Source organism: Pipistrellus hanaki, assembly GCF_964339955.1.
Source record: "Pipistrellus hanaki genome assembly, chromosome: X".
NCBI lineage: Eukaryota > Metazoa > Chordata > Mammalia > Chiroptera > Vespertilionidae > Pipistrellus > Pipistrellus hanaki.
Genome location: NC_140524.1, coordinates 10,716,119 through 10,728,585, shown reverse-complemented (window position 1 = coordinate 10,728,585; position 12,467 = coordinate 10,716,119). Strand labels below are relative to the sequence as shown.

At 57.0% G+C, this 12,467-nt stretch overlaps 2 protein-coding genes across 5 annotated transcripts in view; one reads left to right on the top strand and one right to left on the bottom strand.

Annotated features, from left to right (window-relative positions):
- The first annotated feature begins 7,665 nt into the window (after positions 1–7,665).
- Positions 7,666–10,173, top strand: AVPR2 (arginine vasopressin receptor 2). Of its 2 annotated transcripts, none has more exons than XM_084869353.1 (4): positions 7,666–7,861; positions 8,390–8,433; positions 8,635–9,466; positions 9,705–10,173. In XM_084869353.1, exons 1-4 carry the CDS (start codon positions 7,770–7,772, stop codon positions 10,093–10,095), a joined length of 1,359 nt encoding a protein of 452 aa, XP_084725479.1. In that variant the 5' UTR covers positions 7,666–7,769; the 3' UTR covers positions 10,096–10,173. The 2 variants fall into 2 exon arrangements, with proteins under 2 accessions (XP_084725479.1, XP_084725480.1); XM_084869354.1 differs by having other exon boundaries at positions 8,635–9,540.
- A 280-nt stretch (positions 10,174–10,453) lies between these two features.
- The window catches only part of ARHGAP4 (Rho GTPase activating protein 4), a 28,278-nt gene continuing 26,264 nt past the window's right edge, over positions 10,454–12,467 (bottom strand). For 2 of the 3 annotated variants that reach the window (XM_084871050.1, XM_084871051.1), the window contains one exon: positions 10,455–11,049. In XM_084871050.1, coding sequence (XP_084727176.1) covers positions 10,816–11,049 — 234 coding nt within the window. In that variant the 3' untranslated portion in view covers positions 10,455–10,815. Of the gene's footprint in view, positions 11,050–12,467 lie in introns of all 3 variants that reach the window. The other variant, XM_084871049.1, reaches the window with a different exon arrangement.

Genomic DNA, 12,467 nt, shown 5'->3' with positions numbered 1-12,467 from the left:
TTAAAGAAGGAACCCAGACCTTTACCTCATACCATGCACAACATTTAACTCAAAATGAATCCCAGACCTAAATATAAGAGCTTGAAATATAAACCATCTGGAAGAAATCATGGCAGAATATCTGTGACATTGGATTAAGCAGAGACTTTTTAGATAGGACACAAATATACAAACTATGGAAAAACCCCAGATAAAATTAGACTTCATCAAAATTTAAAATGTTTCCTTTTTAAAAGACACTTTTAGTCAAATCAAAAGGCAAGCCACAGACTGGGAGAAAATATTTGCAAAACATATCTGTTAAAGAATTTGTAACCAAAGTATGTCAAAAGGGAAGGAACTCTTACAACTAATGACTGAGAAAACATGAACAAATTGACAAAAGATTTGATTACTTTACCAATGAATATATACAAATGGCAAATAAGTGTATGAAGATTCTCACCATCACCAGTCATAAGGAAAACGCAAAATAAAACCCCAAGAAAAATACCAATAAAGCTGAAACCGGTTTTGCTCAGTGGATAGAGCGTTGGCCTGCGGACTGAAAGGTCTCGGCTTCGATTCCTGTCAAGGGCATGTACCTTGGTTGCAGGCATATCCCCGATGGGGGTGTGCAAGAGGCAGCTGGTCGATGTCTCTCTCTCATCGATGTTTCTAATTCTCTGTCTCTCTCTCTTCCTCTCTGTAAAAAATCAATAAAATATATTTAAAAAAATATTTTATAAAATACCAATAAAATGGTTAAGATTACACAGGCTGAAAGCAAAATAACAGACTGGCATAGTAAGTGCAGAGTAAATAGAACTGTCATATTATATGATGAGTGTGGAAAGCAATTCTTTTTTTGCAGAGAGAGAGAGAGAGAAAGAGAGAGAGAGAGAGAGATCAATTGGTGCCAGCCTCCCACATGTGCTCCAACCAGGGGCCCACAACTTGGGTACATGCCCTGACCAGGAATCGAACCCACCAGTTTTTGCTGCGTGGGACTACACTTCAACCAACTGAGCCACACTGGCCAGGGCCAATTTGCCAGTTTCTTATATATATTTTAATTGATTTCAAAGGAGAAAGGAGCCAAAACCAGTTTGGCTCAGTGGATAGAGCGTTGGCCTGCGGACTGAAGGGTCCCAGGTTCAATTCCAGTTAAAGGCTGGTTGCGGGTGCATCCCCAGTTGGGAGTGTGCAGGAAGCAGCTGATCGATGTTTCTCTCTCATTGATGCTTCTAACTCTCTATCCCTCTCCCTTCCTCTCTGTAAAAAATTCAATAAATATATTTTTAATAAAAGAAGAAGAAAGGAGAGATAGAAACATCCATGGTTAGGGAGAATCATTAATCAGCTGCCCCTTGCACGCCCCCTACTGGGGATCAAGCCCACAACCCGGGCATGTGCCCTTGATCTGAATCAAACCTTGGACCCTTCAGTCCACAGGCCCGACGCTCTATCCACTGAACCAAACCCTCTAGGGCCAATTTGCCAGTTTCTTATCAACTGAAACATACACCTATCATATGACCCAGCAGCCCCACTTCTAAGGATTTCTCTGGGGAAATAAAAACATGTGCCTACAAAGGCTTGTACTCAAGAGTTCAGAGAAGCCTTCTTCATAACAGCCCCAAACTGGAAGCAACCCACATATCTGCCCATCAGCTGGCACTGGGCTAAATGAGCTGTGGTTCATGCACACAATGGAACCCTACTTAGCACTATTGGTAAGAGGAACCAACTCCTGACACACAGCAGAGAGACTCCGCTGAGTGAAAGGAGCCAGACACGAAACACTACATGCTCTATGGTTCTACTTAAATAAAATTCAAGAGAAAACAAATCTGTGGTGCTAGAAACATCCTGGTTGCTAGGCTCCAGGTGGGAGAAAAAGATTGCAAAGGGCCATGAGGGAACTTTCTGGAATGATGCCAACATCCTATGTCATGATAATGGTGGTGGTTACACGACTGTATCCGTGGCAAATCTCATCAAACAATTTGTGAATTTCATTTTATGCCAATCTTACCTCAATGAAGCTGATTTTTAAGCCATTCAAGCCCGGCCGGCATGGCTTAGTGGTTGAGGGTTGACCTGTGTGAACCAGGAGGTCACGGTTCAATTCCTGGTCAGGGCACATGCGCGGGTTGCAGGCTGGGTCCTCAGTGGGGGGCGTGCAGGAGGCAGCCGATAGATGATTGATTCTCTTTCATCATTGATGTTTCTCTCTCTCTCTCCCTTTCCCTTCTTCTCTGAAATCAATTAAAAATATATTTTTTAAAGTCATTCAGGACAAGGAGAGAAATCATTAGCTGAGCCACAAGAGTCAGAAGAGTGGAAGCATTGGGCACCGATGACGCGGCTCTAGATGCAGCTGTATGGAAGGCAGGCGGGGGGGCGGGGGCTGTGCGGTGGTGGCGATGGTGAACAAGAGCCGGAGGTTCATGTCTGAGTCACACAGAGGTAATTACTCAGAGAACCCCTGGAAGGAGCTAAAACCGGTTGGTTCTGCCCTGGGAAGGCGAAATGAGGAGCAGCTGCTGCTTTTTCTTACAAGCCTCAGCCTCGAACAATCTGCTACTTCAAGCCACATGCCTGTATAACTCTGACCAAAAAGGGACATCTTTGCCGAGACTGGTTTGGCTCAATGGATAGAGCGTCGGCTTGGGGACTGAAGGGTCCCGGGTTCGATTCCGGTCAAGGGCATGTACCTTGGTTGCGGGCATATCCCCAGTAGCGGGTGTGCAAGAGGCAGCTGATTGATGACTCTCTCTCATCGATGTTTCTAACTCCCTATCTCTCTCCCTTCCTCTCTGTACAAAATCAATAAAATATATTAAAAAAAAAAAAAAAAAAAAGGAACATCTTTTGCCCAGCCAGGGGTTGAGCATTGACCTATGATCCAGGAGGTCATTCCTTGTCAGAGTACATGCCCGGGTTATGGGCTCCATCCCCAGTGGCAGGCGTGCAGGAAGCAGCCGATCAATGATTCTCATCATTGATATTTCTCTCTCTCCCTCTTCCTCCCTTTCTGAAATCATATATTTTGAGATAGAGAGAGAGAGACGCCTCCTACAGGCTGCCTTCCTCTCAGATGGGGACCTCATGGCCATCTGGGGACACAGCCCTCAACTGCTCACCTGCCTTGTACACCCCAGTTCCTCAACCCAGGAGAGGGGAGCCCCAGAGCCTCCTAGGAGGACCCTGCCCTTCCCAGCCTGCAGGGCTCCTAACACACCAGCTATCACCCTCCTCCTTCTGCAACTTTGCAAACAGGCTCTATTGAACTTTACTTTGGACCTTCGATGAATGGTCACCCCATCTTCCTGTTGTCCTTGGCCCATGCATGACCCAGTGGACACTTGCATGCACGTTCCCTCACTCCCCTCTTCTATCCTGTCCTTTGATCCCGTCCTTTAACTCAAAGCTCTTTCTCCCATCCGGGCCTCTCCCAGGCACATGAATGACATCAGGCTCTCCTCGCTGTGCTCCTCGGGCATCATTTCAGTTGGTGTAAGCCCATTCATTCTTCCCACTGCCACGCAGGTCCGCCATATGCAATGTGCGCCCAGTCAGAAGAGATGTCCAGTAGGGGCGAGTCCTCCTTCTCTGGGCCTCTCAGCAGCTTTGCTGTGCCTTTCCTTCCCTCGGGGCTCCTGTCTGTCCTCCCAGTCTTGTGAACCCAAGCTCTCCTGGTGTGTTCTTATATTCTCAGTAATTTCAGAGAGGAAGGAGAGGGAGAGAGAGAAACTTCAATGATGAGAATCATTGATTGGCTGTCTCCTGCACGCCTCACGCTGGGGATCAAGCTCGCCATCCAGGCATGAGCCCTAACTAGGAATGGAACCGTGACCTCGTGGTTCATAGGTCGGTGCTCAGCCACGGAGCCACGCTGGCCCGGCGCTCTCCTGGTTTTCCATCACTCCTGCTCCGTGTCCTTGGCTGGCTCCTCTTACGCTTTCATCCCAAATGTCTTTCAAGAGTCTATCCAACCAAAACTGGTTTGACTCAGTGGATAGATCGTCAGCCTGCGGACTGAAAGGTCCCAGGTTCAATTCTGGTCAAGGGCATGTACCTTGGTTGCGGGCACATCCCCAGTAGGGGGTGTGCAAGAGGCAGCTGATCAATGATTCTCTCTCATTGATGTCTCTAACTCTCTATCCCTCTACCTTCCTCTTTGTGAAAAAATCAATACAATATAAGGGGGGGAAAAGGTCCTGATTAACAGCCTGGCTGTCCTGGCTCAGTGGTTGAGCGTTGACCTATGAACCAGGAGGTCATGGTTCAATTCCTTGTCAGGGCACATGCTGGAGTTGTGGGCTCAATTCTCAGTGGGGGAGGGGAGCTGGGGTGCAGGAGGCAGCCGATCAATGATTCTCTCTCATTATTGGTGTTTCTATCTCTCTCTCTCTCCCTGCCTCTCTGAAATCAATCAAAATGTAAATAAATAAAAGGTTCTGGTTACAGAGAGCCAGTGAGAAAGCAGGCCAGGCAGATCTGGGGTCCTGCCAGCTCTGACCTTCTGCCCTGGCGGCTGGCACCTGGGACAGCCCGTGTTCCCTGCTTCCCGGGGCCTCCTGGCTGCTGCTCAGACCGGAGGAGAGTGGAGACAGAGCCCCACACTTGGACCGCACACAGCGTGCTTTCTGCCAGTGGAATCTTAGAGGGAGGTGGCGGAAAGCAGGGCAGAGGGGCTGCCCCGGGGGTAGGGGGGTGGGGAGGATGTCCCCTCAGTCCTGCCCCAGGCCCCAGGCCCCAGGCCCACTGAGGGTAACTGGCCAGCCCATGGCCAACCACTTCTCCAGCCTTCCAGAACGAATTTCCCAGTGCTCCCCAGGGTGAGCGTGGGCCAGTTAGGCCACCCCCTCCAACATTTCTCAAGGATCCTGCCTTCTGTCTCCTCTCCAGGGCCCCCACTCGCCTGCCTGTCTCCAGGAATGTGCCCTGCTCTCAGTACGTGCTGCCCAGGGGCAGCCCAGTGGGCAGCCCAGTGCCATCTCTGCTGACGCACTGGCCCTGAGAGTGAGTAATCCAGTCAGCCTTTCTTCCCACGAACTGCTGCCAAGCTCCATCTTTCCTGTCCCCTGTGAGTGGCCTCTCCCCTCTGACTGGCTCCTTGCTGCAGGCAACGGGACTCAGCCGGGCCGGCCTCTCCCTAGCCCGGTGCCCACGCAGCGCCAGCACGTGCACCACGAGCTCCTGAGCCTCCGGGGCTCTCAGCTGGAGAGCCAGGCTCCCTCGGACACACCCTCCCGCCTTGGTGGCTCTCAGATCCTCGGAGGCCCCCCGGGACTGTTCTGGCGGGCCAGGGGCGAGTTCCAGAGCAGCTTCCCTTTCTGTCCTGGCCTCGTCGTGGACACAAACCCCTCCCCTTGCTTCTTGGAGCTCAGAGAAAGCGACAGGAAGGGGGCCTTCCCCAACACTTGTCCCTGGCTCAACAACAGGAAACAAGGAGTGCACAGAGCAGAGATGGTCACGGCCCGGCCTCATGGCCCGGGGCCCGCCCTGCGTCAGCTCTCCGCTGGGATCCAGCCCTGCGAATCCGAGAATCCAAGCGGAGAGACTCATAAGGAAGTGATTGCCCGGGAAGGCTGGCACCCCTTCCTGGCCAGTCCCAGGGGCTTCTCTCGCCAGCCTCTAGGCACTGCCCTATCGCGGTTAAAGCAGGCGCTTCTGGAGGCGCCTCACCTGCGGGTCAGGACATTGCCCATCCTATCTCTGTGTGTCCTCCTCTTTTTATTTTATTTTATTGTTTTTGTTTTCTTTTGTTGTTGTTGCTTTTTAAATATATTTTGATTTTTTTACCGAGAGGGAGAGAGAGGGAGAGTTAGAAACATCAATGAGAGAGAGTCATTGATCAGCTGCCTCCTGCACACCCCCCACTGGGATGTGCCTGCAACCAAGGTACATGCCCTTGACCGGAATCGAACCCAGGACCCTTCAGTCTGCAGGCCGACGCTCTAGCCACTGAGCCAAACCGGTTTCAGCTGTTGTTGTTTTTACAGAGAGGAAGGGAAAGGGAGAGAGTCAGAAACATCAGCTGCTTCCTGCACACCCCCCACTGGGGATGTGCCCGCAACCAAGGTACATGCCCTTGACTGGATTCAAACCTGGGACCTTTCAGTCCACAGGCCGATGCTCTACCCACTGAGCCACACCAATCAGGGCCTTTTTTTTTTTTTTAAGGGAGAGAGAGAAAGAGATAGAAGCATCAATGATGGGAATCATTGAACAGCTGCCACCTACACATCCCACAATGGGGATTGAGCAGCACCTGGACATGTGCCCTGACTGGGACTGGAATCATTACCTCCTGGTTCATAGGTCGACGCTCAACCACTGAGCCACACCAGCTGGGCCACCATAAGTCCACCTTCGATCATTAGATTCCCGGTGTACAGAGGGGGAAACTGAGGCGCAGCAAGCTGGGCATAGCCTGGGCAAGGTCACACAGCTGGGGATGGCAAAACAGGGACATGTACATTGGTTGCGGGCACATCCCCAGTAGGGGGTGTGCAGGAGGCAGCTGATCCATGTTTCTCTCTCATCGATGTTTCTAACTCTCGATCCCTCTCCCTTTCTCTCTGTAAAAAAAATCAATAAAGTATATTTTTTTTAAAAGACACCTGCCCCCACCTTCCTGCTGCCCAGTCAGAGGCTGGGAGGGGGGGGGTGGGGGACAGCCAGTCTGTCTGGGTAGGAAGAGACCTTGGCCTTGGCTGTACTTGGGCCCGGTTGGTGAGGGGCTGTTCTGGCCTCTGCAGGTCAACAGAGAAGACGGATAAACAGGAAAAAAGAGGCGAACTCTGGCCAGAGCCTGGCCCTTGGCCTGCGCAGGCTACCGCCTTGGGCTGGGCTGGGCCAGCCTGGGCTGAGCGAGGGCAGGGGAGGGGTGAATGGGGGCGCCTGGATGGGGGAGAAGGCTGGGCGAGAGGTTGAGGGAGTCCTAGAGCCTGAGGAGAGGGGAGGAGGCGGGGGAGGCCCAGCCTGAAGCCCCTGGCAGGGAAGCCCACACGTGTGTCTGTCTGTGACGTCAAGTGCGTATGTCTTTGTGGGCATGTGGCTGCTTCATATAAGTGAGGTGTGTGCGTGAGGGGGAGTGGAGCTGCATACGCACTAGTGTGGGAGCTCAGAAGCCCCCTCCTCCCGGGCCAGGTAGTTTCAGGTGGGGGAGGAGCGGGGCAGAGGAAACTGGATCTCACAGGGCACGGTAAGACCTTGATCCCACCCCACCTCCTCCCTTCCTGTCCTTCATCTCCGGCTGGCCCTAATTGAGGAGGAGGAGGGGCTTCGTGGGCCTGGGAGGGCCGGCCCTCTGTGTTAGCGGGGTCTCCTGGCGCTCTCGCCCTTTCCTCACACCGCCCCAAAGACAGAAGGCTTGGGAAGGGGGCGTCAAGCTTACCACAGCAAAGCTGGGGGGTCCTGAGCCCTGGTCTCAGTTTCCCCGGGTATAGGATGGAGACGCTGAACTAAGTGATCTCCCAGAGGCCTGCCAGACCCAGCATTTTAGTAAGCTGGGCCCCATGGGGGGAGGGGGCCGCAGGGGCAGAGTGGGAGGTGGGGAGCCGGCCTGGCAGTCACAGCCGGGCCGCGCTGGGGACCAGTCTCCCGGCCTCAGGAATGGAATCCTGGGGACAGACCTGGGAGGGGCTGGGGGCGGGAAGGGAAGCAGTCCTTCCCGGTGCCACAGGCAGGAGGCCAGGGAAGGCGGAGGGGGAGGAAAGAGGAAGTCCCCCCCTGGGCAGGTCACTCCCAGACGCTGGGCTGGGGCGGGGCGGGCGATGGAGAGCAGATCTGAGCTCCTGGGACACCTTCAAGCCCGCTGCTGCCCAGCTTCCCAGGAACCCTCCCAGGACCCCAGGAGCCCAGCCAGGTAAGGGGCTGCGAGGGTCCCCAAGGAAGGCACGCAGGCCCTTCCCAACCCCAGCCCGCCCCCTGCGCTCTGCGTCTCTGTTAGGACACGGGTTCTAGATGTTTGCCTCGGGGCTGTGGACTGCCTAGGTGCGTCCTAGGCTCCGTTTGTCCGTCTGTTTCATTGTCCCTCTTTCTGTCTTCCCCTGCCCAGTTCTAGGAGGAGCAGAGCAGGGCCCCAGGGTCCATGCCTGGCTCGGTGGGGCCAGACCTCACCAAGCTTGATCCAGCTAAGGGTGTCCCCGCAGCTGCTGATCGCTAGAAAACACACACACACACACACACACACACACACACACACACACCAGCGCCCAACCGCTGGAAAACACACATGTGCATACACACAGTTGCACGTACAGACTGGTACCCCCACCCCACCCCATCCCCACACACAGACACCGTGCCACCCTAAGGGCTTCTGGCCAAAGAGTCTGGGCAGTGGGGCCGGCCTTGGGGTGGGAGGTTGAGCTCGCCACCCTGTCTCCTCCAGGCGCTCAGGACACCCCACCATGCTCACGGCTCCCACCATCTCTGGTAAGGTTCCAGCCCCCGGGCCCCTCCCCTCCCTGGACGGGGCAAAGCCAAGCGGGCTGGCTGCAGTGGGGTTGGAGGAAGCCTAGAAGCCCGATTCGGGGACCTCTCTCACCCTCTCTCCAGGCGGCCCCCTGCAGAGCACACCCCCTAACTTAGCCCTTTCCCCTTCCCCCCACCCCATCCCATTCCCTCCTTGCCCAGCTGTGCCTCGACCCCTCTCTCAGCCTCTCCCACCCGGGAACAGCAGCCAGGAGGAGCGTGCGGACATCCGGGACCCGCTGCTGGCCCAGGCGGAGCTGGCCTTGCTCTCCATAGTCTTCGTGGCCGTGGCGTTGAGCAACAGCCTGGTGCTGGGCGCCCTGGCGCGGCGGGGCCGGCGGGGCCGCTGGGCACCGATGCACGTCTTCATCGGTCACCTGTGCCTGGCCGACCTGGTGGTGGCTCTGTTCCAAGTGCTGCCCCAGCTGGCCTGGGATGCCACCGACCGCTTCCAAGGGCCTGATGCCCTGTGCCGGGCCGTCAAGTACCTGCAGATGGTGGGCATGTACGCTTCCTCTTACATGATCCTGGCCATGACTCTGGACCGCCACCGCGCCATTTGCCGCCCCATGAGGGCCTACCGCCACGGAGGGGGCGCGCACTGGAACCAGCCAGTGCTGCTGGCCTGGGCCTTCTCGCTGCTCTTCAGCCTGCCCCAGCTCTTCATCTTTGCCCGGCGCAACGTGGGCGACGGCAGCGAGGTCTTTGACTGCTGGGCCATCTTTATCGAGCCCTGGGGCCTGCGCGCCTACGTCACCTGGATTGCCTTGATGGTGTTCGTGGCACCTGCTCTGGGCATCGCTGCCTGTCAGGTGCTCATCTTCCGGGAGATTCATGCCAGCCTGCTGCCCGGGCCAGCAGAGAGGGCCAGGGGGCGCCGAGGAGGGCGCCGGAGATCTAGTTCCAGCCGGACAGCCAGTTCCGGCGGCGAGGGAGCCCCTGTGTCGGCAGCCATGGCCAAGACCGTGAGGATGACGCTGGTGATCGTCATCGTGTATGTGCTGTGCTGGGCGCCCTTCTTCCTGGTGCAGCTGTGGGCGGCGTGGGACCCGGAGGCACCGAGGGAAGGTGGGTGTGGCTGTGGCAGTGCCACAGGGAACGCCGGGGCTTGGCTGCGTACGCACCTCTACCTGCACCCCCTCCCCCCCCACATCCAGCCCCTGGTAGGCACATGGGGTCGCCCCCCCTGCCTGGGTACCCTCAGCCCCAATCCTTCTCCTCCCCCCACACAGGGCCCCCCTTCGTGCTGCTGATGCTGCTGGGCAGCCTCAACAGCTGTACCAACCCCTGGATCTATGCCTCCTTCAGCAGCAGCGTCTCCTCCGAGCTGCGCAGCCTGCTCTGCTGCGCCCGGCGGCGCGCCCCGCCCAGCCTGGGGCCCCAGGAGGAGTCCTGCGCCACCGCCAGCTCCTTCCTGGCCAAGGACACTCCCTCCTGAGAAGCCAGGGGGCGCCCTCCTCCCAGAGGCCCGGGGTTCGCTGGGAGAGGAGGGCGCGCGGGGAATTGGCTGTGGATTGCGAGGGGCCGGGAGGTCAGCTCCTTGGCACGGGGTACGGGGAGGGCAGCAGCGTGGCTGCCTGGGAGATGGGGTCCACGGAGCCCAGGAGGAGGGAAAGGGGGTGAGGCCAGGAGACCTTCCTTTCTTCACCTCCTTAGTTCCCCTCTCACTGTCTTTCTAATAAAAGTGTCAGCTCCTTTTCCACCCAGTGAGTCTCCTTGGATCCGGCTAACAGACCCATGTCCGTCCCCCCCCCCCCACACACACACATGTATGACTCTGGAGCCCATGATGCAGGTGACAGCTTCAAATGGCCAAGCCCCCAACCCACACAGCCCTGTGCTGAGCCCCCCGACCCCCAGGAGAAGCTGGCCCAGCTGTCCACCCTGCCACCTTTGCTGGGTGCCCTGGCATCTGGCCTCGAGCAGTGAGGGTGCCAGGGGTTGGCCCTGTGCCCACATGCCCAGTCCCCCAAAACAAGACACCTGGCTCACACAGGGGAGTCAGTGGTCAAGTCTTTATGAATGGCTGCCAGGCCCACCAACCCCCGCCAGTCCTGTGCCCTCAGTTGAAGCAGAGAAGGGCCTGGGCACTGGCAGGCCTGCAAGGGCACCCACCACCCAACAGCCACTGATGAGCCCTCACAGGCAAAGGGGCCTAAGCCAGGGCTGGGGCAGGCAGGGGGTCCTTTGGGCAGCCACGTCCTTCTTTCCACAAAGGGTCAAGAGCAGGTGCTCCGTGCTTGCTGGCCAGGGCCAGGGAGAAGCAGAGGGCCTGGAGGGAGGAGGGTCTTGCAGGCGACCCCTTAGGGGGAGGGGAGGGTCTGCTGAGGAGCCAGCAGCACCTCAGTGTGGCTTAAGGGGTGAGTCCAGGCCCGGGGGCTGGGACGTTGAGGGTGAGGCCGGCGCCCCGGGGCTGCGGGAGAAGACTTTGTTCTTGCCCAGGCGGCCACCACCTAGAAGCTTCGGGCTGCGGGGCCCCGGGCTGGGAGAGCTGGCGGATGCTGGCCCCAGGCCCTGGCGGCCGGCCGTCTTTCCCAAGAGCTCCTTGAACACGGAGTCCATGGTCTGCGCCACAGCCTGGCAGAGAGGTGAGAGGGAGGGCATCTGGTAGGGGTGTCCCTCACTGCCCTGCCATTCCCCCACCCCTGGCTCAGCGTGTTGACAACGAATGCAGGAGCGAGGCCCTCCTACACTCTGCTGCCCAACCCTCCACCGAGCCCCCCACTCCAAAACCAAAACCATCTGCCACCAACCTGTCCCTCCTCCTCACGCAGTCTCCCTCCTGCCACCTTTGCTGTGGCTGTCACCACCTCCTCTGGGGACAGCAATCAGCCTCTGGCTGAGCCCTGACTGCCCCCTTCTCCTTCTTACACCCACCCTCTCCCTGGCTGAGATCTCCCACATGACCTTGGGGGCCGCCAGCATGCAGGAGTTCCCAGATCAGCAGCCATCTGCACCCCGCCGGGCCCACCTGCTGACGGCCTCCCCTGGAATCTCTCAGCCCCTGTCCCCCGGCTCCCAGCCTGGCCACTGGGCCACATCCAGACACAGCCTACTCGCAAGCTCTCTCCTCAGGCCTGGTCTGTCCTCAGGGCCTCTGTCTCAGCTGGGAGCAGGGAGCACCCATCGGGTGGGTGCCCGGGGTCCAAGGGACAGAGCAGGAAGCCAGGGCTCCCCAGGCTGCACCCCTTGCCAGGGCCATGCCCAGTACCCCCTCTTGCCCCCTGAGAGAACCGCTGTCCTGCCCAGCTCTGCAGCCAGCCACCCCCTCCGACCTCTTTGCCATCTGTCCCTCTTATCCTCCCTGGCCCACCAAGCTCCTGCCATGTCACCACCTGCCACCCAGCCTGGCTCTAGATTCCAGCTTTGAAGCCTGCCCGGTACCCCCTCACCCAACCCACTCACCACTTCCCACTCGAGAACCAACCACGTAAGAAAAGTGGAGTCAGCCCAGCCGGTGTGGCTCAGTGGTTGAGCATTGGCCTATGAACCAGGAGGTCACAGTTCGATTCCCAGTCAGGGCACATGCCCAGGTTGCAGGCTCGATCCCCAGGGGGAGGCGTGCAGGAGGCAGCTGATCAATGATTCGCTCTCATCATTGACGTTTCTCTCCTTCTCTCTCTCTCTCCCTTCCTCTCTGAAATCAATAAAAATATATTTTTTAGCCCTAACTAATTTGGCTCAGTGGTAGAGCATCGGCCTGCGGACTGAAGGGTCCCAGGTTCGATTCCGGTCAAGGGCATGTACCTTGGTTGCAGGCACATCCCCAGTAGGGGGCGTGCAAGAGGCAGCTGATTGATGTTTCTCTCTCATGGATGTTTCTAACTCTCTATCCTTCTCCCTTCCTCTCTATAAAAAAATCAATAAAATATATATTTTTAAAAAGAACCATGAAGCCCAAATGCATGAGCCTCCGGGTCACCCCTGTCTTGCCGCTGGGCACATCCTTTCCCTGGCTGGCCTGCCCCTCTCTGGGATGGGCTCAGCCAGCCTGT

Coding starts and splice junctions, on each gene's coding strand:
- AVPR2 (XM_084869353.1), top strand. CDS start 7,770: ATGGAGAGCAGATCTGAGCTCCTGGGACACCTTCAAGCCCGCTGCTGC. Junction 8,434..8,634: donor CACGGCTCCCACCATCTCTG/GTAAGGTTCCAG, acceptor CTCCTTGCCCAG/CTGTGCCTCGACCCCTCTCT. Junction 9,467..9,704: donor ACGCTGGTGATCGTCATCGT/GTATGTGCTGTG, acceptor CCCCCCACACAG/GGCCCCCCTTCGTGCTGCTG.